Here is a 25,075-nt window from a genome sequence, read left to right on the forward strand (position 1 = left end):
TGATCAATCAACGATGTAGCTGCTGGTTTGATTGCTGCCCAAAAGCTAAGGCTTGATGGCAGGACCTCACGACTGTGAATATACAGCACACATTTGTGTGTGCATGCTTTAATTCACCAGTGCCTCTGGGCTCCTGTTTCTGCAAACAGACAATAATCAGGTCATCTGGCATCAGGCGTGAATCCTTCATTAGCTATCTAACGATAATCTCTGCAGATACATGTGACTGTAGGAGAAAATTTACATGAAATGCATTTAAATTCCTTTGAAGTTGTTTGTTTTGCTCACCTTGGAAACACACTATTTCTACTTCTCCTCTGTGGTAAGAAGTAAACGCACCCCATAAATATGTATCTACCTAGGGCCTGTGCTATTCTGGCCCAGTGTTTTGAACATAGCCACTGGAGATTGGGCCTATCAGGGACCCGCAGACAGAGAGAGGGGGAGTGTGCGATTGGGGGGGAGCTGGAAGGGAGCGGTGGAGGATAATATTTTTGTGGTGTTCAAAAATGGAAAGTGGACGGTTTATGTTATGTTTAATGCAGGAGGATCAGGGCAGGGTTCAGAGTGTGTTTCCTTTACGAGTCACCTCACACACCTCCAAAGTTTCAGTCACAAATAAGGTGAGTCTCAGCTGCATTTTTAAGAGTTTTCGTGCTTGTTGAGAATTATTTTCCTGTCTTTATTTTCTACGTTTGACCTCTTCAACCCCACTGATTCACAGGTACAGGTCCCTCAAACAAACTCAGTCTTTGTTTAAAACCCACAGGACTTATTTTATATAATATATTCTAGTGGAGATCCCAAAGTCTCACAAGACACCAAACCTGCCAGGCTGAATTTAGAGCCAATGTGTCCAAAATAATACAGAATATAGAAAAAACATGGAGTCTTGGGTTTGAATATTTTACATGTAACATGTAGCATCAACAAAGAGATGGAAAAAGCTGATATTCGATACCTGTATGTGCCAGATAGACAAAATAAAATTATTTTTTCCAACCTTCAACCTAACTAATGATACAACTATATTCATTATCAAATAATCTTTCAGTTAATCGACGGTTAGTCTATAAAATGTACCCATTGCAGCTTCCCAAATCCCAAGGTGACATCTTCAAATCTCTAAAAAAAAAACACTCCTTTTCTAATGATGTATAACAAAGAAAAACAGCAAATTCTCCCATTTGAGGATTTGAAACTAGAGATTGTGTAGCCTTTTTTTCAACAGTCTTTCCATCTCTGCTTTGGGTTTGTTGTCAGAAAGCCAACAATGGCTCAGGTGCAAAATAAAAAATAAAAGAAGCCTCACAGCTTGAATTAATCTGATGAGAAAGGTCAAAAATGCCAAGAAAATCTAAGAAAAGGCCCAATTTCCACCCCCCCTTCTTATCGCCGAAATCTTAGAGGTGGAGGAAGCGTTATCAGGAATTAGTTGCCAGGTCTGACAGTAGTGTACAAGCCAGCCAATTCCTGCTGTCACCTCCTGACGTGGGAGCCAAAGAACTGCTGCTGGCGCAAGTTCATAATAATCAGATGCATGAATATGGTACGTGCGCGCGCACATTTACATTTATTTAGCTATGAACTTGTGCGGGTCTGTGTGCCTGCCTGCCTGCCTGCCTGCCTGCTCGTGAATACATGCAGAGGAGTGTATCTGTGTGGGAACCTGACATTTCCTCCCTGAACCCTGGTGACACATCCGTGCAAGGGGGTTGGATTATACATCCCTGTCGTGCACACACGCTCACCTGTTAACTGGTGAGCTCTGCAGGCTTCCATAACTTCAGAGCCCTCCACCTGGATGTTATTGCCGCCCCTGGCACTCTCAATCTAATGAGCCCGCCTCAACTCAGTCAAAGTCATCTGATGACACTGATGTGGGGAGATTGATATTCACGCTTGACTCGCCGTCCTCTCCACTTGACTGCTGTGTTTACCTCCCCACACAATTAGTATCTGGTGAAGACAGACAGACAAAGAGGAGAGAGAGGGTTGGAGTCAGACTCTGCTGTGTGTTTGCGTGCGACTACATTAGCTCCAATTGTTTATAAAGATGGGAGATGTCTTTCAACGTGGCTTGAAGGTGGCTTTCTATATCACAGCCCCATTACTAGCTCATTTAGTCCCCATACCTCTACTTTACCTGTCTGAATGTGAGTAGCTTGAAATAACAGACAGATGGATTGGCTTAAGTAAAATGCATATTTCTGCCATTTTCGTCCAAATTTGCATCTGAGACGTGCCTCGCTTTGGCACCTTGTGAATGAACCCAGGGAGATAACTCAAAACAAAGTGTGACAGCGCAGGTTCAACTAGTGCCCACACAGCTAACTTTCAGCATATAAACAAATAAAAACTCTTAAGAGGAGACTCCTTGTCCGATCACTCTCTCTGTGTGTGTGTGTGGGGGGCGGGGGGGGGGGATAGCGGGGGCCGCCAATGATTGGCATTAGCAGACTTTTAGCTGAGGGGGAGGAGAGGGGGAGAGAGAGGCACCAAAACCAGCAGCCATGCCTTCAAACTGATTTAGCATTAATTGACATTCTCTCTAATCGTCGCATTCTCCATTTGAAAACGGTTATATGCTGAATACTGATGCATACCTGAGCGGGAGAATGGGAGCTGAGCAGGTGGACGCTCAGGTACGGCCGGGTCTGTAAACGACTTCTTGGCAAAATGGAGGGAGGTTTTGTGTGGAGCCACAGCGCCTCTCCGTGGACGGACGGAGAATGACCGCCTCTGAGCTGAATACCAAACCAGTCACCAAGCAGGAGGGATTCTGGTTGTAAATTTCACTTTATACTTTTATACTTGCTAAGTTTAAGATTTTACACATTTCTGGTGCACTGTGTAACATTTCAGATGTGAGTTGTTAGCTGTTCCACCTGAGACATTTCCCATCAGTTTAACTTAAATAAAGATCAAAAGAGGTAAACATATCTACTATTTCACTAAAAGAAAAAAGACTAGAGAGCTGCTCAAAATTTCCTACTCCACTATTATCTCAGGACCACTCACATTTACCTTGTGAGATCAAGGGGGCCCACACTGGATTAATCAATCAATATGTATATAATATACGGTAGTTCAAAACTTGCTCCACTTTGACCAGCTAAAACCAGTGGTGGAAAAAGTATTCAGATCCTTTATTTAAGTAAAAAAAAATTGAAAATACTCCATTACAAGTAAAAGTACTGCATTGAAAATGTTACTTAAGGGATTATTTCCTGATTATATGTAAGTATAATCAGGAAAATATACTTAAAGGATTAAAAGTTAAAGTACTCAATGCAGAAAAATGTCCTCTGTGCTACATATTATATATTATATCATGAGATTATTACTCATGCTTTAATGTAAAGCAGGATTTTACTGCTGTAGTTGTCGAACTGGAGCTCATTTTGAAATATTTTGGATCAGACTGCAAGTAATAATTAATTTCATTACGAATTAATCTTCTTTTTCTCCAATAATCAACTGATCGACTGTAAAAGAGATCAAAGTAGTTGCAAATTAATTTTCTGTCAACTGGCTTATTGTTTCAGCTGTACTTGTAAAACCTGTTGGGTAGTATAAAAACATTTTATGAACTCTCCATATGTTCTGCATGTTAAATGAAGAAGTAACTACTGAAGCTGTTAGATAAATGTAGTGTAGTAAACAGTACAATATTTCCCTCAGAGACATAGTGGAGTAGAAGTAGAAAGTGGCATGAAAAGAAAATACTCAAGTAAAATACACCTCAAATTTGTACTGAAGTATAGTACTTGAATAAATGTACTTAGTTACTGTCCACCACTGGCTAAAATAGTAAAATGCTGCTACATGTTGCTGCATCAGTAGCCTAAAAGTCACTGAATTTATGGGCCAAATGGTCTTGAGAAAGCAGGAAATTGAGTGAAATCAACCAACTTCAATTACCAGAACGCAGTTGTAAGGCTTATCTGTGTCAACTAAGTTTAAGTTGCCTGCAGTGGGGCTCAAACTCAGAACCTAAGACAACACTGCTAAACACTGAGCTAATGTGGCTCCCACGGGACATCTTTGTCAAGATCAAATATTAATATAGAGGCTTTTAAGTGCACAAAAACTAAGGCTTGTAGTTCTCATGTTTTAACAATACCAAAGGCAGCAGAAGTAGCTGAGCATGATGATATACAATAAGTAAACACGGCGTATACAAGAATGGAGAATCTGTAAGTTTAAGAAAAAGGGGAAGATAAAGAAGGAGTCTGTCTGCCTGCAGCTTATACAGGAGCGAATCAATGCCTGACAGTGCTTTACCTATTAATTAGGGTTTAGATCTCAAAAACTCTTGTGGGAATTTTGTCTAATCAACCAACCTAAATGATCAGAACAGTGTTGTAAGGAGCACTGCCCTCTCCAAACCTCATGACCTGGCACAGAGCCCCGATGGGGAGAACCACTGAGCCGACAGGTATCCCAAGAAAAAACCCGCACAAGTTCACGTTTTCTTGAGATGTTTGTTTACAAAAAAACTAACGCTTGTGGCTCTAAGATTTAGAATATGGAAACCTTTTGCAAACCTACTGCATGCTTACACATTATTAAAATTAAGGGAGCGGATTTCATTTTAAGAAAGGGGAAGGTGAGGAAGTAATCCTCCTGCAATATGTGAATGAGAGCTTGACAGTGTTCTGCATTACCTATCAATTAAGGTATAGAGCTCAACAACTAAAACTCCCACGGATTAGATGTTTTTGGCTACACATTAAGGAATCATGTGTGCGTGTACAGTTAAAACTCTGGGACTGAGAGCAGTTTAGAATTTCTTTTCTGGTCTAGAAAAAACACTGCTACCACACTCACGACATGCAGGAGTCTCCAAACTTTTTGGGTCCAGTCATCAAAACACAGATCACAATTTACAAACCTCAAAAGTCTCAGGAGCATTTTAAAGTTTGAACGGATTCTGTAGCTGCACTTATGTCACAGCAGTTTACCGTCAAAGTGGAGTAGGTCTGAATCAAGTCGAATCATTCCTCTCATAGACTTCCATTATAAAATCATGATCTTCAAAAATTCATATAAAAATCGCTGTAATACGCTTGACATACCAAAAGCCCACATCCGCTCAATGAGCTGCACAATTTGATACTGATTTTATTTATTTATTTGCACAAATAGTCTAGGAGCAATTTGATTCCAAAAAAGTGAGGGAATAAAAATAATAATGAGCGAAAATGGCGGGTAAGGTTAACGGCCTTCTGCCAGCACTCGTTTGGAAATGTTATGCTAGACTTTTGCTGTACTGCCCTCACCGTTAACTAGCTGATGCAAAGTGCACAACAGCCCAGCAAGATCTTGTCTGGTGCATGCAATATAGCAACATGTTCTGTCACAGGTCATAAGCCGACCCTTCGTTGCATCGCTGGCAAATTATAGGACACAGTTTGCAATTTAAGTGAGTAGGGTAGAGGGCCATATGGCAAGTAGGAGGTTGAAAAACGGTCTGCCCTCTGCCAGCCACGAAGGAAGTCCAGTACTTTAAGTGACATTGAGGAGAATGTGAGTCCCTCTTGTGCATCAGATATGGCTCAAAATGTTTTAACTAATTATATATGATGTTTTTGGTCATTTACACCTCAATTTTTACATGCCTGAAACATTATTTGAACAATAAAGAGGAACGTGACAAATTAATCACATTTTGAATACTGCACTATGCCACTGAAAGACATTTAAAAAACCCAACTTCATAAAAAACAAAATTACTAAAAAAAAAAAAAAGAAAAAGAGGCTCATGTTCATATTTGTATCTTTTATTTTTTGCTTTGCTACAAGCAATATTTTAAATGATCTGATTAAAAAAACTACTACAGTTAAGTACAAAATGAAAAAACCAAAAACTACCCTATGCTACCCAGAAATAAAATAGGCAATAGTATAAAATGAAATGTCTTGAAGTCTACAACTACAAAAAAAAGTTAGAAAAGGTTACTTAAAAAAAGAGGGAAGTATCCAGCACAAAATGTGCCACTTTGCCACAATCAGTTTGCACGTCTTTCCTTGACTATAAAGTAATGCAAATACTTTACAATAAGTTAATGCAGGCACATCTCTCTACATCTACAGCAAAACCAAGTAACAGTCAAATGTATCATGTAAAAAATACAATTTACTTTTTTGTCTTTTTTTTTGGCAACACTTTCACACATCACACAGAAAAATTAATCAGTAACACACTTCTGGGTAGCAACATTTTTGGTTTCTTGAGAACAATATATACGTTCTGTGTCCGCGACATCAGACTGCTCATATGAGCTTCAGAGACTTACAGACTGTGTATTCAAATCATATAAATATATATGAACAAAAATATACGAAAACTTTGTTTAATACAAAAGGGATTAATGCCAAATGGAAGCTTACGATTATAAACTTCAATAACTTATAAATGAAAAAAGGGAATTATTTCATACATGACATCTTAGCCCTAATCTCCTCAATACTAAGGCTTTTGCACTTTTTTTTTTTATTCTTCTTTATCACACAGCACTGTCAAAATAGCACTCACTCTTAAGTGGCAAGAATGCATCAAGTATAAATACTAAGAAAACTCCTGTAGAGTACTCATTTATGTCAAAACTACAAAATAAGTTAGTGTCAGGCAACTGTACAGATTATTTACAGTTTAAATACAAAGGAAGGTATTTGTAAATGGAGATGACCAGTACTTAAATGTGATCTTGACATAAACGTAGGCTTTGGCTACAATTGCAAAGCCCTCATGTAGGCAAAAAAGATGAATGGCTACCTGCCAAAATAAAGGACCGAGTTGAAAAATGTATCAGCTGCAGCCAAGATTTAACGGTGGGCGTAAAGTTCTTTTGTCTTACCACAAAGTCCTGACACCACAGACAAATTTGGTAAGGCCAATCGCTAAAGTTTGGGGTTTTTTGCCTTCAAATAATGACCGAAAATGATATGTCTTGACTGGCGCAGTTGAGGGAAGCGGGTGGACCAAAAGAGCAGACTCTAAGCACAGTTACAAGCCTGGGAGGTGGAGAGGACACATTCAGACACATTCATATCAGCAGCAGCCGTATCCCATCGGCACATGGGAGGTGTGTGTGCGAGTAGGAATGGATGAGGAAGAGACACCACCTGTTACAGCAGGTGCCCAGTAAACATTTGAGTCTCCTGCAGAGACCGAGAGGGGGGTGGGGGGGGATTTGGTACAGGCGAGGTACAAGTTTGTGTTTGTGTGTGTGTGTGTGTGTGTGGGGGGGGGAGTCAGCGAATGGCATCAGTCCACGTCACTGAGGTCGCTGACTGGCTCGTCCTGCACTATGCTCAGGTGGTTCATGGCGCGGCTGAAGGCGATCTGGACAGCCTTGCGGATGCTGGATGTGCGTCCTTCCATCATTTTGATTTTGTCTATGGTCTTATCCATTCCCAGAGGAACCATCTTGGATCTAGGAAGCCACTGCCTGAGGGAGGAGGAAAAAACACCATCTGTATTACAACACCTGAACAGTAAGCTAGGGTTGAATGTTTGTTTTTTCCACGATTTCTTGGAATAAATTAGGTTTCATTTTAAACAAAGAACTACAGATAATCTGTCATAAAATGGTAATTATTCTCATATTTGAGGTGAAAAAACAATGAAAAATAATCTATCTTGGTGACAGAGGTTTTGTTTTTGCCACACAACAACCATTTGAGCATGAAACTTAACTGGAAAAAAACACTGCAGCTGCAAAACTTGATCCAATTATAATACAATAATAACAGTATTGTAAGGTCTGACTTTTGTTTCCACAGTTGTGTGGAAGTGTTGACATCTGAAGATGAACAATTATCTTCATTATAGATTAATCTGTAAAAAATTTTCAAATAACAATTTTCTCCACAAAATATTAAAAAAGGCATCACATGTTTTGAAATGGTCTTCCAATAGTTTTTTCACTTGTTTTGTTCAACCAACAGTCCAAATATTGTGAATGTACAATAATATACAACAAATCCTCACGTTTGAAAAGCTGGGATCAGCAAACAATGTCATTACTCAATTTTCTTTCAGTTCCTCGGGTTAATTGTTCCAGCACTCATTTGGAGTTGTTGTACCGGTTTTCCTCAGGTATGTTTCCAGGGAAAAGGGAGCAAATTGTGGCAAAACACAGAGTAAATGCCGCAACCTCAGTTCCTGGTATTCAACTACAATAGTAGCAGGAACAGCAAACGTAACAACAGTCCTAAAATACTACTAATGCTCCTGTGACACTGCAGATGACTCAAATGTCTACAATAGCACTAAGGAGTATGTAATCAACTAATTGGTGGTAAAGGATAAAAAAAAAATGGATTGGAAGATAAAGAAAAATGAAAAGGCCTTTTTACACTTCACTTTTTTATTTAACAACACTATTATTTACTGGTGTATTCTGTTATATTTTTACTTTCCTTCTAGTAAATTTTGTTAGTTTCAGTTCCACAGTGGTCACTCCAAGATGTGGAATACTCTTTGCTAGCAGCAGATAAAAAGCCAGTTTCCCGTGGGACACAAGGGCAGTACCATCATCACCAGTAAAGACTGAGGCAGGGGCCATTTGTTTTCTCTTGACAATTAATGTCACGCAGCCGCAAGAGAATAATGATCAGCTGACGGACAGGTTGACAGGTTTACCCTTGCAGGAACCCGCCTCAGCTTAAATCATCCCTCCACATAGCGGCACTCACCAGCTGCGCTTGTTGTCGAAGAAGAGGACGAGGTAGAGTTTCTCTTCGGCCTTGTACTGCATCTGTTCTCCGATGCGGAGCACGTCCATGGGGGGCATGGGGATGGACACCCCGTTGTGCTGGCAGCCCACACGCGGCATGTGGGGGTCGATGATCTACACACAGAGGCAAGAGGGGAGGGAGTTATACACACACGCAAACGTATGGCAAACCCACAGAGGTACAGAGGTCTATACTGTACAAACACTATCTAACACACACATATGCATGCACACTACCAACTTGTGGCAGTAAGATTCCTTTCATCATTTGTCCTTTCATGCTAAGGTCAAATTAAACTGGTTAACAGTGAAAGGCTGCCACCTAGAGGAAAACAGAGGAAATGTTGAGTGGGCAATCTGTCTACCCCTCCAACAGTCCACTGGACACCTAAAAACACAGCTGTGGTAAAACTATTGCTTCATCCTGTGGGACAAGAGTGTCATAATCAGGTTACAATATGTCCCAACGTGAAGAGAGGACAAGGAAACTTCAGAGTATAAAAAAAAAGACTTAAGTCAGTGATTGTCATGCTTTCTCTCCCACAAACACTCACCAAGGCAGGGTAGGAAGGGTATCCACTACATTTGGCCCAAACTAGCTTTAGGGGTTCCAAGGCAACTGTTGCAGCACTAGCGGGCATCCAAATATTGCTGTTGCCAACCTCTATGGAAGCAGGAACAACACCAAACAAGTTACGTGTGGGTTTAAACACAGGCAGAAACACATTTCCAAAGCCATGCTGTAAGTGCAGGAGCACACAGCAAATCAGGGTGGGAAATGAACTTTTTTTCCCCCCTTTAACAGCCACAGTGAACTGAAAATGCACCAGCTATCAGGCATTTTATTCACCAAATGTGAGTCTCCAGATGCTGACTGGTGACATGCCATGATGGCAGGTAGAGTAGAAAGACCACTATAAGTGAAAAGAAGTTGGCGGGTAGTTGCTTTTAATTTCCAACCCTGCTTTTTATGTGTGCACGAATAACAGGTGTCTGCAAGTTCAATCAAGTTAAACTTTAAAGACCTAACTGATGCTAAGGCTAATAGGCCAATTCAACAGGAAAAGTAAAAGAACTCTGCACTTTTTACAGTACCTGTAACATCCTGGATTATACTCAACTACATACTATACTCTATTACTTTCCACACTGATAACTGTACAAGACTAAGTGCAACAGGCTACAATAAATGTTGAATTCATTGTAGCAGCAAGCCATTATCACCTACTGACGCTGGCTTAACACACACACACCAGTGTCTTAGTATATTTTGGCTGATGTACATTAAGAAATTGCAGCACATAACTGTTCTTTAGGCTGTGCTTTAATGTATATATGTATATAACTGCATATAAGTGTATGTATATAAGTCCAAAGAGGTTTTACTGTTCTAAGTAGGGATGCACAATGTTGGATTTTGGCCGATATTCGATATGTTAAAACTCATTTTGGCCGATGCCGATATTTACACATCTATTTTTTATTTCACTGAAAAGAAAACAAAGTCTCTCGTGTACTATTTTTCAGAGGTGTGGACTCAAGTCACAAAAATGATGACTTTAGACTCGACATGACAAAATTAAAGAAGACTTGCGACTTTGATTTTAACACCAATGACTCGTGACTTCACTTGGACTTGAGCCTTTTGACTTGAGATGACTTGACACTCCCCGTGCCTGAATATAAATTAGGATATAAAAAACTGTGCAGCGCATCAACATAGCGCGGTGCTCAATTAGATGTGGCTTCCTCCAGCAAGAGGGAACAATCACCGACCATCCGAAGTGCGGCCGGCCGTACCGTGATCTCTTGTCTCTGGCCCTGTACGCCCCAGCGACCCACTCTCTCTCCGGTACCTTCAATGGGTTGTGTAGTAGGCCTACTACCAGCGCGCTGTGAGCCGTTTGTGATCGGACCCTCTGGCGGGATGAACTTTACGCATAAATCATGCACAACAGCTGGGGCCCTGACGCAGCACCACACAACTTTCTAAATTCCTCCATCTCACGGAGAACAGAAAGGTCAGGTCGAAACAGTGTAGAGAGACTGTTGCAGCTGTTGCGTGAAGCTGCTTCCACCAATTATAAAACGATAATAGCGCCGGGTGCTGTTTCAAAGCGACACTCGTTTTGTTTTATAAATCGAGCGCACCTCTTTCCTTTACAACTGAGTCCCTCCCTGACAGGTGTGTTCAGTGTTGCTTTACCTGATCGGTTCTTGTAAAATATCCACTGTGTCTGCGTCTTCTAACGTCATAGCGATTTATAGTTTTCTCACCGCTGGTTTCTGTCACTGCATCTCCTGACAAAGCACCACGGTTTTATTTCAGCGTTCTGTAAGTAACTGCGTCAACTCGAGTAATTCACCTGTCACCTGCTCTTCTCCCCTCCGTACACACACACACACACACACACACACACACAGCCCCCTCAGTGACCCATCCGTCACCCAAAGCTGAAACTGTGCTGCCTCCTTTTGCACTGTAGATGCTGCAAAGTTAATAATGTTGGATTATTGTTTCTTATTTCATGGGCCATATGAGATTTTGGAGTTATGCATATAATATTTTTTTAAAAGAAAGTATTACATTTTAGAAGTTCAATAGTTTAATGTTTAAATAATTGTGATCTCAATATTGACCTAAATAATTAGCAGCCCTACATGAACATTTAATTTAATTCATAAAATTATAGAACATCTGTTGTGTGAAACTACACCTCTACCTCCTTTCTGTACAGGCTAACGCTTCATTCAATAAATATTTTTTATTTTTAAGTTATAAAAACTTTTGAAATGGTTTTTAAATTTGGTGAAGAGTGCATTATGACTTGTTTAGGACTCGAAACTCAAAGTTTAAGACTTGGACTTGACTCGGACTTGTAAAACGATGACTAGGTCCCACCTCTGCTATTTATACCCTACTCATTTGTTGTATATATTAAACAAGAGAAATAACATTTGATTCTACAAAAAATATAATTTTACAAATGTAGACACAGACATTCACCCCTGAAAAAAAAATGAATTATTTGACTTGGGAGAGGATTATATGCCAGTGCCACATTTAATTTTTTTTTATAAAACCGTAACAAACAAGCTCCATTTATATTTGCTGAGCTGTAAACAGCACTGCAACAGTGAGCTGTCTATGGTACAAAATAAAAGCAGGTGTTGTGTCTTGACCTAAAACCTCAGCCCTTAGGATATGCTTTAAAGCACAACAAACAAGGTAAAAAAAATTTGCTGGTGAAGGGGATCACGTCTGCTGCAGTAGCTGAGCTAATATCTACGGTCAGCTGTTCACACTGCTCCAGCAAACTCTTCACCATGTAAAATGTATTCTTTTAGACGAGAGATGGCAAGTTGAGAGTGCTTAAAATGTCCTACAATCCTCCTCCTGACTGAAATGCAATGAATTAAAATAACTAATTTTATTTAGTGATGGGCAACGAAACGCAGTATTAGATGGGCCCGGGGATGTACTGTTACCAGGCTGCAGCCTCTGCTGCTGACATGCTGGTGCACACAGACATACCGTGGCCGGCAGAGATCACGGCCGCGGCGGAGACGTTGAAGTGTAGGTAATGTTGGCTCCAAACTACTCGAGTTCACGACAAGTATGTGCAATAAAACCATCGCGAGTGGCAATTGTACAACCCATCTAAATTGAAAGCTGTCTGTAGTTTAACTGTTCAGTTTAGTTTGTCATGTAGCTTAAAACTTGGCACATTGTTACCTGCAGTGGATCACTGAGAGAGGGGGAAGGAGGACGGACTGGTGCCATATTGCAATACAGCTGTCTTTTCTATCTGTTCTTAAACAGTGAAAAACATCCGAACCATCAATAGCATGTTTGTTTTATTTGGCTCTAGCTGCCGACAACAGCATCGGCGCACATTACAGCATTGTTTGAATCTCATCGGCTAAATCATCGGCCAAAATTTCATTTTCTGATAGGATTCTGATAATGAAAATATGCCCAATATCTACCGATATTATATCGGATCGATAATTATTGTGCATCCCTAGTTCTAAATGTACTGTTTTCTCATACTCTTGTTTTCTTTGATGAAATCTCGGGCCTAGGTACATATCTTTGTCACAATTCTTTTATCTATTTGATATCTACTTGAAAGGGTGAATAAAACAGGTAGTCTGTATATATGATGTCCAGACCTAACCCCACACGTGCATGCAGATTCTTTTTGACATTTACCGGCAGCGATTCGTGCAGCTTTAGCAAAGTTCCCAGTTTCAATGCAGGCGATTAATTCATTCTTATCGTCCACAGTGTTTCTCCGGACCAAGGCGGGTTTCCCCTTCCCACATTTTGGAAGACTGAGAATTGTCCTAAAACAACAACAACAACAACTTTAGAAACAACACATCAGGTGCTGTTGATGGCTTGGAAGTGTTGAATGTGCAGCTAATGGAAGAACAGACAGACCAGCTGAAACTGCTTTCGCTTCTAAGTCAAATCTAAATCAAACCACAAGATGAAACATATTATATCTGGTGTATTACCTGGTGCTTCCAGGCAGACTGCTACATGAGGAGATGGAGGACTCGGAGGCACAGCGTCTTCGTGGCTCCACAGGTCTGCTGGCTCTACTCGAGTCTTGTAGCTCTTTCTCCTCTTCCACCTCCAGTAAACCTCTCGACAGGCCTGAGGGGAGACACAACACGCTAGTTGTACAAAATACATATTTTACAAATCCAGAATCTGAACCCAGGCCACTCATGTCAAATGTTAATGCGTCTGCATTTGCTACAGGCTGCAGCAACCTCTGGTCTAATTTCAGTAAAGTGATGCAAAGGAGTAAACAAGTGTCTGTTGTTACTTACTGCTGTGCTGTTTGGAAATTGACTTGTAGGCAGTGTAACAGCTCATTGCAATGTTTGCACTGCCAGTTTCGGGGGTTGGCAGCAGAGCTAAATACTGCTGTGCTAATTTAATCAGAGCCTTGAGGAACTGTCATTCATATTCTAACATATGATAACTCAGAGAAATGTTTAGCCATGCAGAAAAATGTGAAAATGCTTGCAAAAAAAGGTTACTCTACAACAGAAAATATTGATGGCATTGAATGTCATTTTTTTTTTCTGTGCACTTCTTACCAGTGTCAAGTCGTTTCACAGGAGCCTCTCCCTCCTCTTCATGCTCTCCCTCTCCTCCCTCCTCCTCGCTGTCTCTGCTGCCGCTGTGCTTCCTCTTCTTGCTGTGAAGTAACGTCTCCAGCCTGGGTATGACCACTGATAGGAAGGATTTGGAGCCCAGCTGCGCACCGTCTTCATCCTCCTCCCCCTCCTCCTCCCCCTCCTCCTCCTCCCCCTCGCCCTCTTTAACTTCGTCAGCCCCCTGGTCCCCGACCCTCGGGGGCTTGTAGGAACTGGCTGTCTTCGATTTGCGGAAGAGCACGGCGGTCCGGCGGTTCACCATGCCCGTGGGCTCAGCGAGTGTCGACGTGGCCACCACGCTCACATCTCCGTCCAACAGAGAGCTCTGGAGGCTGTCGTGGGAGTAGCCGTTGAGGCGCGGCATAGAGGACAGCAGGTCTGGTATTTCCCCGTCAAACTTGACACGCTTGCTGTGTGTCTCGTCTTGGCAGTCCGGGGCGTCATCGATTGGTTTGAGGGTGGGGGGCCCGGGGTCTGCGTCTGAGTGGATGAGGGGAGGGATGGAGTCTGAAAGCTCCAGTTTAGGAGGAAGAGACTTGTCTCCTGTAGGGGAGAAGAAGAGACAAAGCACACAAACTGTTTACAGCTGTACTTTTGTACATTTTTACAGTTAGATTTTTATTATTTATAGTACTGTATTTTTATTTTTTCATTAGTGAAATCTTTGGCATACTCTTGTGGAAGAAAAACAACAAAAAAAGCCTTACAGAAAAGGGAGAAAATAAACAATATAACATCCCGTCACAACAAAGACAGAGAAATATGACCTACCGTGTAACACGATTACCAACAGTAATGTAATGCAACAACCACACTTTGTCCTTGTGTGTGCAGAAATGCTGACACTGCACATTATAATATGGCTTTTGGGTTTATCATAAAAGAAAAACAAGGCACTATTTAGAATAACACTGAGGCACTTTAATAAATAACACAGACCTCTTTATGACTATTCAGGGATCAGTTCCAGAGAGAGACATAAGAATGCTGTTAGGATTTACCAGTGACATTTTTTCAACCATCACATCCGTGTAATCCTCAAGTCGTTACTGTCTGGTTCTATGATTGAACAATTTTAAGTTTAATAATCAGTTACACGGAGGCTGGGCAAATTTTTATTGTTGAAATATAGTGGAACAATTCTCTCTCTGTCAAAAAGACATTATTGGTGCAATAAATATTCTTGTGCCAATGTCACTTATTAGACATTAAGAAATAATATTACCAGTGACACAATAAAGATGATTTCTCTCACTTGTTTCTAGTTTTGGGAAATAAGGGTTCACTAGATGGCAGAACGCTACTTTACAACAGCTTGATTTTCCTGCAAAAAGCCACCAGCCCTTTAAGGAAGGTGGCATTCAGGGTAACCTGAACCCTAACATGTGACATAGCAGATTTCTTGTGGAAGTGAGTTTCTTCCAGTGCCAGCACGATAACTGTAGCGACAGTGGACAGCGAGCGAAGGTCGAAATCAAAAGCTCATTTCAATCAATTTCAACACCCCAATGGGACCCAGCATGTGACTTTGCTTTGTGAGGTTGGTGTTTTGGGCTAATCTCTGACCTCTGACCTGCGCTTCAGGATATAAAGGACATGTGATTCTCTTTAAAATCACAAAGGCTGTCAACCAGAAAATTCACTTTCTTACAAAGCCAAAGAAAACCCACACATACCCTCATCGTCTGGAAAAAGTCCATTGGGCTTCTCTGTCTCTTCTTTATGTTTACCCAGCTCAGGGAGGAAGGCAGCTGATGAAGATGATGCTGATGTGGAGGGAGTTGTGGAGGAAGAACAGTTATGGTGGGAGGGCAGGACTCTCTTTAGGCTTATTTCATTGCGCACATCGTTGATGGTCTTTTTGAGCAGCTTTAGGCGCTTGCTGCGGGAGGGACTGGACTTCATGGCACAGGTCAGGTCAAACTTCTCCAGTAGCTGCTGCAGCTGCTTGTCCTGAGACAGATGTTCCCGATTGGCTGGCACTAGAAGGCGGTCCACTAAGGAGAGAATTAATTAATCAGCAGGAGACTGAAACACAGTTTTGCTCAACACATTTTGTGAATATTTCTCATTCGATTGCCCTGACTCTAATGATGCGGACACGTCACAGATGCACGTTTCAATGCTACTGCCCTTACCGTCCTCCCAAGAAAAGGATGGAGGTGCTTTAATTTCAGGAGCTTCTGGCAGATGCATGCCGCTTTCTGTATCGAAGCCGATTTTCTCCACATCTCGCTGGGCCTTTCGGAGCAGGGCCCCGCCCTGGTCTCGGAGGCGAACAGCAGCCCGGTGGAAATAGGTGTCCTTTGAGTTGTATTTCATGCAGTTATCAATAATGAGGTTGAAGTCATTCTCAAACTGCTCCAAGTTGTTGTAGCCCTGCGCATCTATGCGTTGCCGCATGGTGGAGAAGTCCATTTGGTGTTTAATGTGGTCAAGGTAGTCAGGCACCTACAGGACACAGCAAATATAATGAATTAATTTAAAATTTCTTAGACCATTTGACAATATAGCAGTATGCAAATATGAAGTAAATTTCACTTATGCTGCACAGTTACTCACATAATTACTTCCTCTTAAGTGAGTGTGCCTCCAAAATAAAAGCATGAGAACGTTTTTTGCAGCAATGCTTTATGTTGTGTTTATTGAGAGCTTTTACTTTTATAAGTTCAGAAGGACATTCAAAAGTGTCTCTGGCTGGCTTGACACGCCTCTGAAAAAGCTATCAGTAAACAAGTGATTGGATTCCCCGGAATTTCCTCAGGGAAATTAAAATAAGCGTCCGTAGATTTATGAATGCAGAACAAAGGCAGCATATGCTTTATTGTGAGAATGTACAAAAGTTTCCTTACAACCAATTTGTTTAACAAGGGAGAAAAAATATATTCGCAGTATGTGGGGATTGATCATAAAACAACGTTTTGCACACTACTGACTGAGCTAAACGTCCACACGCATAGCCAAGGATTTGAAATCATTTGACTTTGATCTGGCCCGCTATGTAACAGCTTGAAAAAAACTTTGGCACGATGCCAGACTTATTTGCCGCCCCCTGTTATACATGATGACAGCAGTATCTAAAAAGACTGTATTCAAAATCAAGACTATCCATAGTTGTACAGATTATTAGCCACACATGCTCAGCTAACCAAGAAAATGAATAATCTACTAGTTAAGTAAACAAATCAAAAGCTACGCCCAACGTGGGGCTCGAACCCACGACCCTGAGATTAAGAGTCTCATGCTCTACCGACTGAGCTAGCCGGGCTAATGTGTCAAGACACCCTTCACCTTTTCCAGACGGCAGTCAGTGGACCTTCATTTCAAGTTACACATTCCACTTACAAAGAAGTCACATTGCTCAACACTGTCTTACACAGGGAGGGGGTGGGGGGTTGATTTGTAACCTGAGTCACTATGATCAGAACATGTGACACAGAGGGAGCAGTTGTCTGCTGGCTGTTGTCTTTGTAGTGTGTTCGAGTACAACTTTTAAAAGATGTGTGGTGGTACAAGGAAAAGCAAATTATGTGATTATTCTCCCTTTACAAGGGGTAATTTCTTTCAGGTCTGTTTTGTGTGTCTGGGTTTTTAGGGATTAGGGAAACTCATATCAATTATTTGATGTCTAACAAGATCACACACTCTGTGTTGTCTTCCCCTTGATTCCCATGTACAATTAGCTTTGGTAAAACACAAAAAGATTTGATGTAGGGTGTAAATTTGTATGTTTGTATGACTACTATAGAAATGCACATCATAATTCCTGCTATTATTTCAACATTTCTGGAGCAGTTATCTGGCAATAAGGCAGAAGAACTGGTAAAACAGGCCAGCTGTGCAGTCATTAGTGGGCTTTCATCCTGACATTAGCACAATGGCAAAATGCAAAGTGCTGTGTTGACAAATGAACCAGCAAGTCCGGTTTGAAGTCTTATCAAACAGGACGTCTTCAGGATGGCTACGTAAGTCTTTGTATTTATTTAACGTCAGATTGTAAAAAGTTCATTATAGCTGCAGTTATTTTATTCTCCAACTCATTGCCAGAGAGCCAAACAACAAATCTGCACAACACTACAAGGTAGATACAGTAGTATGAGATATTAACTATGTAAACTTACACATGGTGCACAAGGTAGAAACAGAATCAGAACTATCCATGTTCCTTGGTGGAGTACCTTTCAATGAGCCCCTTGCTACAATTTCAACTTTTGAACACAATAAATAACCATACCACAGACTGACAACAAAACAAAATCATGCCGCAAGAAATGCAACACCTGTGCACAAAAAATAAAATTGTTTTGCAGCATGTTGTACTCATAGTATTCAAATTCTTCCAAAGGTTACTGGTTAGGATGGATTTATAGCATCCACAGAAAAAACAATGCAAGATTCTGTGTGGACAAACGCAACAAGAGAACTTAAAAAAAAGTGTCTCCTAAAGTTCACCTCATTGACATCAACTGGCTGGGTGAAGATCCTGGCCTGGTCTTTTGCCTGGAGCTGGTCCAATAGGGCTCTGAGCAAAATACTGAAGGGTGTCAGCTGCATCTCTAGGAGGGTTTCCTGCTGTTTAATCTATAACACAAAGCAGAAAGGAAATCATTAGATGATCAGGTTGTCTCATTTATTTAGCAGAATGTCTCTGACCACAGGTTAAATCAGATGTCTGTCCATCTACTCGCTGATTCCTCCACTCCTACCTCTTCTCTCTTGAGTTTCTCCCTCTTGCGGATTAGCTCCAGCAGCAGGCGGGCTCTCTCCAGGTCGTGTCGGAGGCGATGCCATTCTTTCAACTGCTCCTTCAGTGCCCTGCTCTCCTCCTCGTTCTGTCTCTGAAGAAGAAATTGAAAAATACTTTCATGAAAGAACAGAATGCAATCAAATTATCAACTTGCATAGCAGGTACATGTTTCGCAAGAATCAAATCTTCTATTACTTGAGGCACGCAGACTAGAGGCTGACATTTTTTGGGGAATCCTATGGGTCATGGGATTCCTGTGGGGTTCCCATGGGATGGGAATCAATTTCACTATTCATCACGGGACTGGGACGGGACAGAAAAAAAAAAATGGGAGCAGGCAGGACGAGAATCATAGATCAGTTTTTATATATAAATGTGCAGTTCTAAGTTCTCAGATTTTTATTTTATTAGGAATGGGATGGAACAGAAGTCATTCTTCCGGGTTTGGTACAGGACAGGATTATTTTTGATAGCACTGAAGTGAAAATGCGCTCCCATGTCACCCTTTAACAGAGATCCAGATTTTAAACTAGCATGTACAGTCCCCTCCAAAAGTATTGGAACGATAAGTCAAATTCCGTTATTTTTGTTGTTCACTGAAGACATTTGGGTTTAAGATCAAAAGATGAGTCTGAGACAAGAGTTCAGAATTTCAGCTCTCATTTCCTGGTATTCACATCTACATGTGTTAAACAACTCAAAACATTTCACCGTTTGTATTAGACCACAGCATTCCTAGGTGAGCAAAAGTAAAAGGAACAAATAATCTTAAAGTAAATAACATTTAATATTTGGTGGTATAACCCTTGCTTGCAATAACTGCCTCAAGCCTACGATCCATCAACATCACCAGACTGTTGCATTCTTCATTTGTGATGCTATTCCAGGCTTTTACCGCAGCTTCTTTCAGTTCTTGTTTGTTTCGGGGTGTTTCTCCCTTCAGTCTCCTCTTAAGGAGGTGAAATACATGCTCTATTGGGTTATGGTCAGGTGATTGACTTGGCCAGTCTAAAACCTTCCTCTTTTTTCCCCTGATGAAGTCCTTTGTTTTGTTGGCAGTGTGCTTTGGGTCATTGTCCTGCTACATGAGAAACTTCCTCCCTATTAGTTTCAATGCATTTCTCCGTAAATTGGCAGACAAAATGTTTCTGTACACTTCTGAATTCATTCTGCTGCTACCATCATCAGTTACATCATCAATAAATATTAATGAGCCTGTTCCAGAAGCAGCCATGCACGCCCGAGCCATGACATCACCTCCACCATGCTTCACAGATGAGCTTGTATGCTTCGGATCATAAGCAGTTCCTTTCTTTCTTTCTCCACACTTTGGCCTTTCCATCACTTTGGTAGAGATTAATCTTGGTCTCATCAGTCCATAAGACTGTGATCCAGAACTTTTCAATCTGGCCTTCTGATTCTTCCTGCTGATGAGTGGTTTGCATCTTGTGGCGTGGCCTCTATATTTCTGCTCTCTGAGTCTTCTTCTAACAGTGGATTGTGATGCCTTCACCCCTGCACTGTGGAGGTCGTTGGTGATGCCACTTACTGATGTTTTGGGGGTTTTCTTCACAGCTCTCACGATATTTCTGTCATCAACTACTGCTGTTTTCCTTGGCCGACCTGTTCGAAGTCTGTTGCTCAGTACACCAGTAGTTTTTTTTCTTTTTCAGGACTTTCCAATATTTGTCCAATGGCTCTGGTCGATTTTCCTTCTTTTCTCAGCTTGACAGTGGTTTGCTTTTCTCCCATAGACAGCTCTCTGGTCTTCATGTTGGTTTATCCTCTTTAACAGGAAATGCAGTCTTTATAGGTTTCGAACCAAGGATGAAAACTTAGACTAGTCGTGCAGAGCTATTTAATGTTTGGACTATCAACCTAAAAGGCAACACCTGGGCAACAAGAAACATCTGTCAGTCACATGTTCCAATAGTTTTGCTCACTTGAAAAATGGGTGGGTTCAAACAAAGAATGATATGTCCTGAGTTGTTTAACACATCTAGATGTGAATACCAGGAAATGAGAGCTGAAATTCTGAACTCTTCTCATCTTTTGATCTTAAACCCAAATGTCTTCAGTGAACAACCAAAAAAAGTAATTTTCCTTACCGTTCCAATACTTTTGGAAGGGACTGTATACACACAGTATTGTCAAACACCTTGTTAACAGCAGTAATTAAGTGTTGAAAAGCATATTAGGCAAAACATTTAGATGTAAAAGGCTTGTTTGTGAAATGGCTGCATGGAAAATTAAATCAAAAATCTACTGGTACTTTGGTACAAGGCAGAATGAAGACATGAAAGTCTCCTGTGGTTGACTGACAGATGAACAAACCGGCTGTGCATTCTTCTGAGACTGCAGGCTTGTCTGAAGGCGTCTGATGAGGGGAAGCCCATTCCTGGATTGCCTCTTTAGTGTCCAGTAATTTAGGACCAGCTCCACAAATGTTTTCTTCTTCTGTACTGACACCTGGTTCAAAATGGTTTGTAACCTAGGAGGAGCCAGGAAGACAGGTATTAGAAGGATGCAATCAGGTAGTAATATCGAAAACTAGCAAAAGTCTTTAGCTGCTTGCAGGATTATCCATGACTATGGGCATGAGTAACATTAACAGCCACAGACAAACGTTAACCAGCATTTACTAGCACTCAATACAGACCAAATACATGCAAGCAGATCGCTGAATCTTCAATTTGTGAAGGCAAACATTGACATCACATGCTCAAATCTTGCAGCTAATATTCTTATCTCAAACAAAAAAGCTCTCCCTATATCACCACTCACTCACCAAGCATTAATGTCATAAATGTAACTGAACATGCCATCCCAACTAACCAAATACAACATCTCCCATCATTAATACATCTCTTAAGTATACCTGTGAGCAGGAAAAGTAGGCACAGTAGCTGGGGTTGCAGCTTCACTTTCAGAATCAGGCTCAGGCTTCTTACTCTTACTCTTCTTCTTTCCTTTTGACTGTCCTTTACCAGCGCCTCGGCCTTTCTTACATAGTCCATTTTTGGGTTTGGCATCATCATAGATTGTAAGAGGCCTCCTTACACACCCGTTGGGTGTGTGTGCTCCACAGTAGGCTGTCTTTTTCACAGAGAATGTGGGCTCTCCTGTTTCTGTTACCTCTTTGATTGGCTCCATCTTCATAAAGAGGCCAGCCTTTTGGGCACAGCTGACATGGAAGGCGGTGTAACAGTTTGCTTTGTGACACTGGATACACGCCCCAACACCTTTCTCCTTGCAGATGTAGCAGGTGAGCTTCCAGCGGGCTGGAGGGATGTTGCTGACACCATCGATGGGTTCGATGAAGGTGGTGTTGGAGAAGCCGACCTCAGGAATCCAGAGGGCGCACACCACATGGCCCCAGCGGTCATCATCTGTCTTTTTCACTGCTCCACCCTTGTTCGGACAAAGTATGCAGTCTGCGGGCCGGGTGGGTAACAGGAGGCAGAGTCTGCAAAGCCACTGGCCCTCAGGAATGTAGGGCACACCGTAACATTCCTGGTGCACAGCCACGTTGCACATATCACAAAACAGGATAGCGTTGCTGTTGTGACACTCTCCATCCATGCAGATGCAGCAGACGGCATCCTCATCAACAGGAGCTTGCTTTTCACTGTCTTTATCCAGACTCTCCAGGTACAACTCTTTCTCGAAGCGGTCAACAAGGAACTCAAAGACGTTGTGAGAGACCTGACCGACCCCTTCACTTCTTCGTTTTTCATTGACCAAATCCAGCCAGGCATAATCTTCCTCATCCATGTCATACTCTGTTTCCTCATCCAGCTCTTCCTCCGTCTTCTCCGTGTATTTATAAAAGGCAGCTTGACGCTTAGGAACTGCTGGGAGATTATATTCCACTGTACGGAATTTAGGTTCTGGAAGCTTTGGACCGGCATTAACGCCGGCATGACGTCCACCTGCCTCTCCGTGACCTGTGATGCCCAGTGCAGCGTTTCTCTTTTCCTGGTTGTTTTTTAGTCTCACTGACCTCAAGAGGACCTGTTGCTGTGGTTTCTCTGCGTTCTCCTTGTTGCTAGTACACTCCATCATCTCCTGCACCATGGGGTCATCATCCGAGATCACGTCCAGCGTGTCATATATGCTTATCCGATGGATGCGGCCATCGATATCGAATTCCACCAAGCGCTGCGCCTGGGCATAAGTCAAGATCTGCTTGTTGGGGGAAGGCTTGATGGGAGATGGTGGCCTCTGCGGCACCGCAACCCGGTGCTGCCGAGCTTTCTTCTTCATCTTGACGCTCCGTGTTGCTGTGATGACACAGAGAGAACAAAATATTAGTTCTTTAATTAACTTCAATTAAAAGCCAAGTCCCAAATAGACCCCTGTCCCTTTTACTAGCCTGGTGTGGCTACACATTTTGACAAATAAAGTTCTTTGGACATATAAAACATCTTAAAGCCCACCGGGCCACCTGCTTGAGCTTGTTCTAAGATTCTTAAATTGGGCATTCAATAATAAATGTTTAAACTTTTACTAATATGGACATGCTAAACATTGTAAGATTGGTAAGATTTTCCACAGTTCAATTGTTCAGTTAATTTTTACAACAAAAAAAGTCAAAAAAAAAATTCATCCTGGTTGAAATGTACATTGATAGTAGCCTATTCCCCATTCTGTATGAAAGGAATTAAAGGCCTATCCCATATAGACACCTGTCCCCAATATAGGCAGGGTGAGTTCAGGGACTGAAGCAAATTAAAGCCTGGGCTATTAACTCAAGTATTAGGATATGCATGATTTCATTGTAATACATTCTAAGAGCGATATGATTGACAAAGCTTAAATTGTGTTCAAAAGGTAAGCACAGGAAAAGGCTATCAAAATAGCGTGTCGACATTTTCCCAAGTAATAACATCTATTATAACTGACTGTTATGATGATGTATCACACTGAAAAACAAGGTTTTCTAATTCAAATGTCCTCTGGACAAAAACACAACACATCAACATTATGATTTGATTGCATTACACTTTAATTACGTTATAGTTAGCCAAATGATTAAGAGAGCAATAAAAACGTGCAGTTTTCATTGACGTTAACGTTACAGCTTCAAACTACAGTGACAGTCGATGTTGTGAAGTGTAGACAGCTGTACGTTACAGCTTTGTCAATGAGCTGGGGCATTTAAATGCGGTGGGAGGCGGCAACACAGGGCACTTTCAAAACGACTGCGCAAGAGTTATCGCTTGCCCATTTGGTGCAGATATGCAAATGCCATTCCATTAACGACTCATAAAGTGGCCAAGTTGCTAACAATAACATTAGCTGGTCAGCTAACTAGCCACCCCAAAACGGCGCAAATGGCGTCAAACAAGAGCTCTAAAACGTGTGTTAATTCATATCCAATGTGTAACATTAAACACAAATTTTGCAGATGCACCGTATGCCTTCTCGTCGTCGCCGCATAAAGCACAGAAAAGCAAAGAAACCTGAGCACCTCAGATACGTACCTCGGATTCACCAACAGTTTTGCTAGTTGAAGACGGTAGCTAGCCAGCAGCCTTACAAAGCAATGGCGATACGGCCTGCTAAGTGGCTCTAATTCCGAACACAGTGTTCTCATCCAACGGGCGGTACTGGGGTCTTTTCAGATACTGATAAAAAGAGAAAGATGCCTGCTTGGTGTCTGTGGAGTTTCGATATTAAATGCTACGGAGAACACACAATTATTTGCTTTGTGGGCCATTCATAGGCTAGCTAGAGTTACTGGTTAGCCACAGTCGACCAGATAGCAAATAGCACTAACAGCAGCAGCACTACGAACGGCTCATCCCCCAACACAACAATGCGTTTCACCAGACAACTCCCACCCGTAACGTTACGCACCAACGTTACTCTACGTGTGACGCTGGAGGTCATGTTGGTGGTGAGTCGTAGATTTCACACAAAAGCCCATCTGTCACAAACTCAATGTACTGCGTTTTGTCAGTCCTTACCAGCCGTACAAAAAGCCCCAACAAAGCGCGAATCAGGGCAGTCGCACTGTCTCGGTAGAGCTGAGACCTCTCTCTGTTTTGGCTGCACTCATCGTGTTAGATTTGTACGTCTGTCATGGTCTGGGCTATTGATTCAGCATTTCTCCTCTACCGTTAGTCACAGAGGACAGTCAGGACACGGACATAATAACAACAACAGCAAACCGTGTAACGTTACTATATGCCAGGTCGCCCCAGACGAGATCCTCGAGGTCGAGAAACCCCGTCGGGTTTAAAGCAGTAATAACGTAAACGTGTTGTGGTGCTGAAACCACATATTATGTTTCATCCTGCTTGACATCCAAGCTGTTGCCCCAGGCCGTGAATGCAACACACAGCAGAAGTCCTAGAATTGAGCGCAAATTATGTCGCAGTAACAAGCTCGTTAATTA

At 41.7% G+C, this 25,075-nt stretch overlaps 1 protein-coding gene and 1 non-coding gene across 4 annotated transcripts; both read right to left on the bottom strand.

The window, feature by feature from the left end:
* Positions 1-5,770: 5,770 nt before the first annotated feature.
* brd1a (bromodomain containing 1a) lies at positions 5,771-24,941 on the bottom strand. Of its 3 annotated transcripts, none has more exons than XM_038739083.1 (13): positions 24,645-24,941; positions 21,551-22,955; positions 20,995-21,163; positions 18,632-18,763; positions 18,378-18,506; positions 16,064-16,376; positions 15,602-15,922; positions 13,866-14,468; positions 13,272-13,413; positions 12,964-13,097; positions 9,302-9,411; positions 8,707-8,861; positions 5,771-7,457 (listed from the first exon to the last, which is right to left on the bottom strand). In XM_038739083.1, the coding sequence occupies exons 2-13, from the start codon at positions 22,936-22,938 to the stop codon at positions 7,274-7,276; spliced, it is 3,780 nt and encodes a 1,259-aa protein (XP_038595011.1). In that variant the 5' UTR covers positions 22,939-22,955; positions 24,645-24,941; the 3' UTR covers positions 5,771-7,273. The 3 variants fall into 3 exon arrangements, with proteins under 3 accessions (XP_038595011.1, XP_038595010.1, XP_038595013.1); XM_038739082.1 differs by lacking the exon at positions 24,645-24,941 and adding an exon at positions 24,159-24,561; XM_038739085.1 differs by lacking the exon at positions 24,645-24,941 and adding an exon at positions 24,159-24,555 and having other exon boundaries at positions 21,007-21,163.
* Positions 17,121-17,193, bottom strand: trnak-cuu. The gene has a single exon. It is a non-coding gene; the product is annotated as a tRNA-Lys (tRNA).
* Positions 24,942-25,075: the final 134 nt, after the last annotated feature.

The sequence above is a fragment of the Micropterus salmoides genome, unplaced genomic scaffold (assembly GCF_014851395.1).
Source record: "Micropterus salmoides isolate LMB-PRFRI ecotype aquatic unplaced genomic scaffold, ASM1485139v1 Ms_hic_scaffold_23, whole genome shotgun sequence".
NCBI lineage: Eukaryota > Metazoa > Chordata > Actinopteri > Centrarchiformes > Centrarchidae > Micropterus > Micropterus salmoides.

Excerpts from the sequence above, each read along its gene's own strand:
- brd1a (XM_038739083.1), bottom strand. The coding sequence starts at position 22,938 with ATGAAGAAGAAAGCTCGGCAGCACCGGGTTGCGGTGCCGCAGAGGCCA. Across the intron at positions 18,764-20,994 it reads CACAGCCGGTTTGTTCATCT|AGACAGAACGAGGAGGAGAG; the intron begins GTCAGTCAACCA and ends TTTCTTCTTCAG. Across the intron at positions 18,507-18,631 it reads AGAAACTCAAGAGAGAAGAG|ATTAAACAGCAGGAAACCCT; the intron begins GTAGGAGTGGAG and ends TTTGTGTTATAG.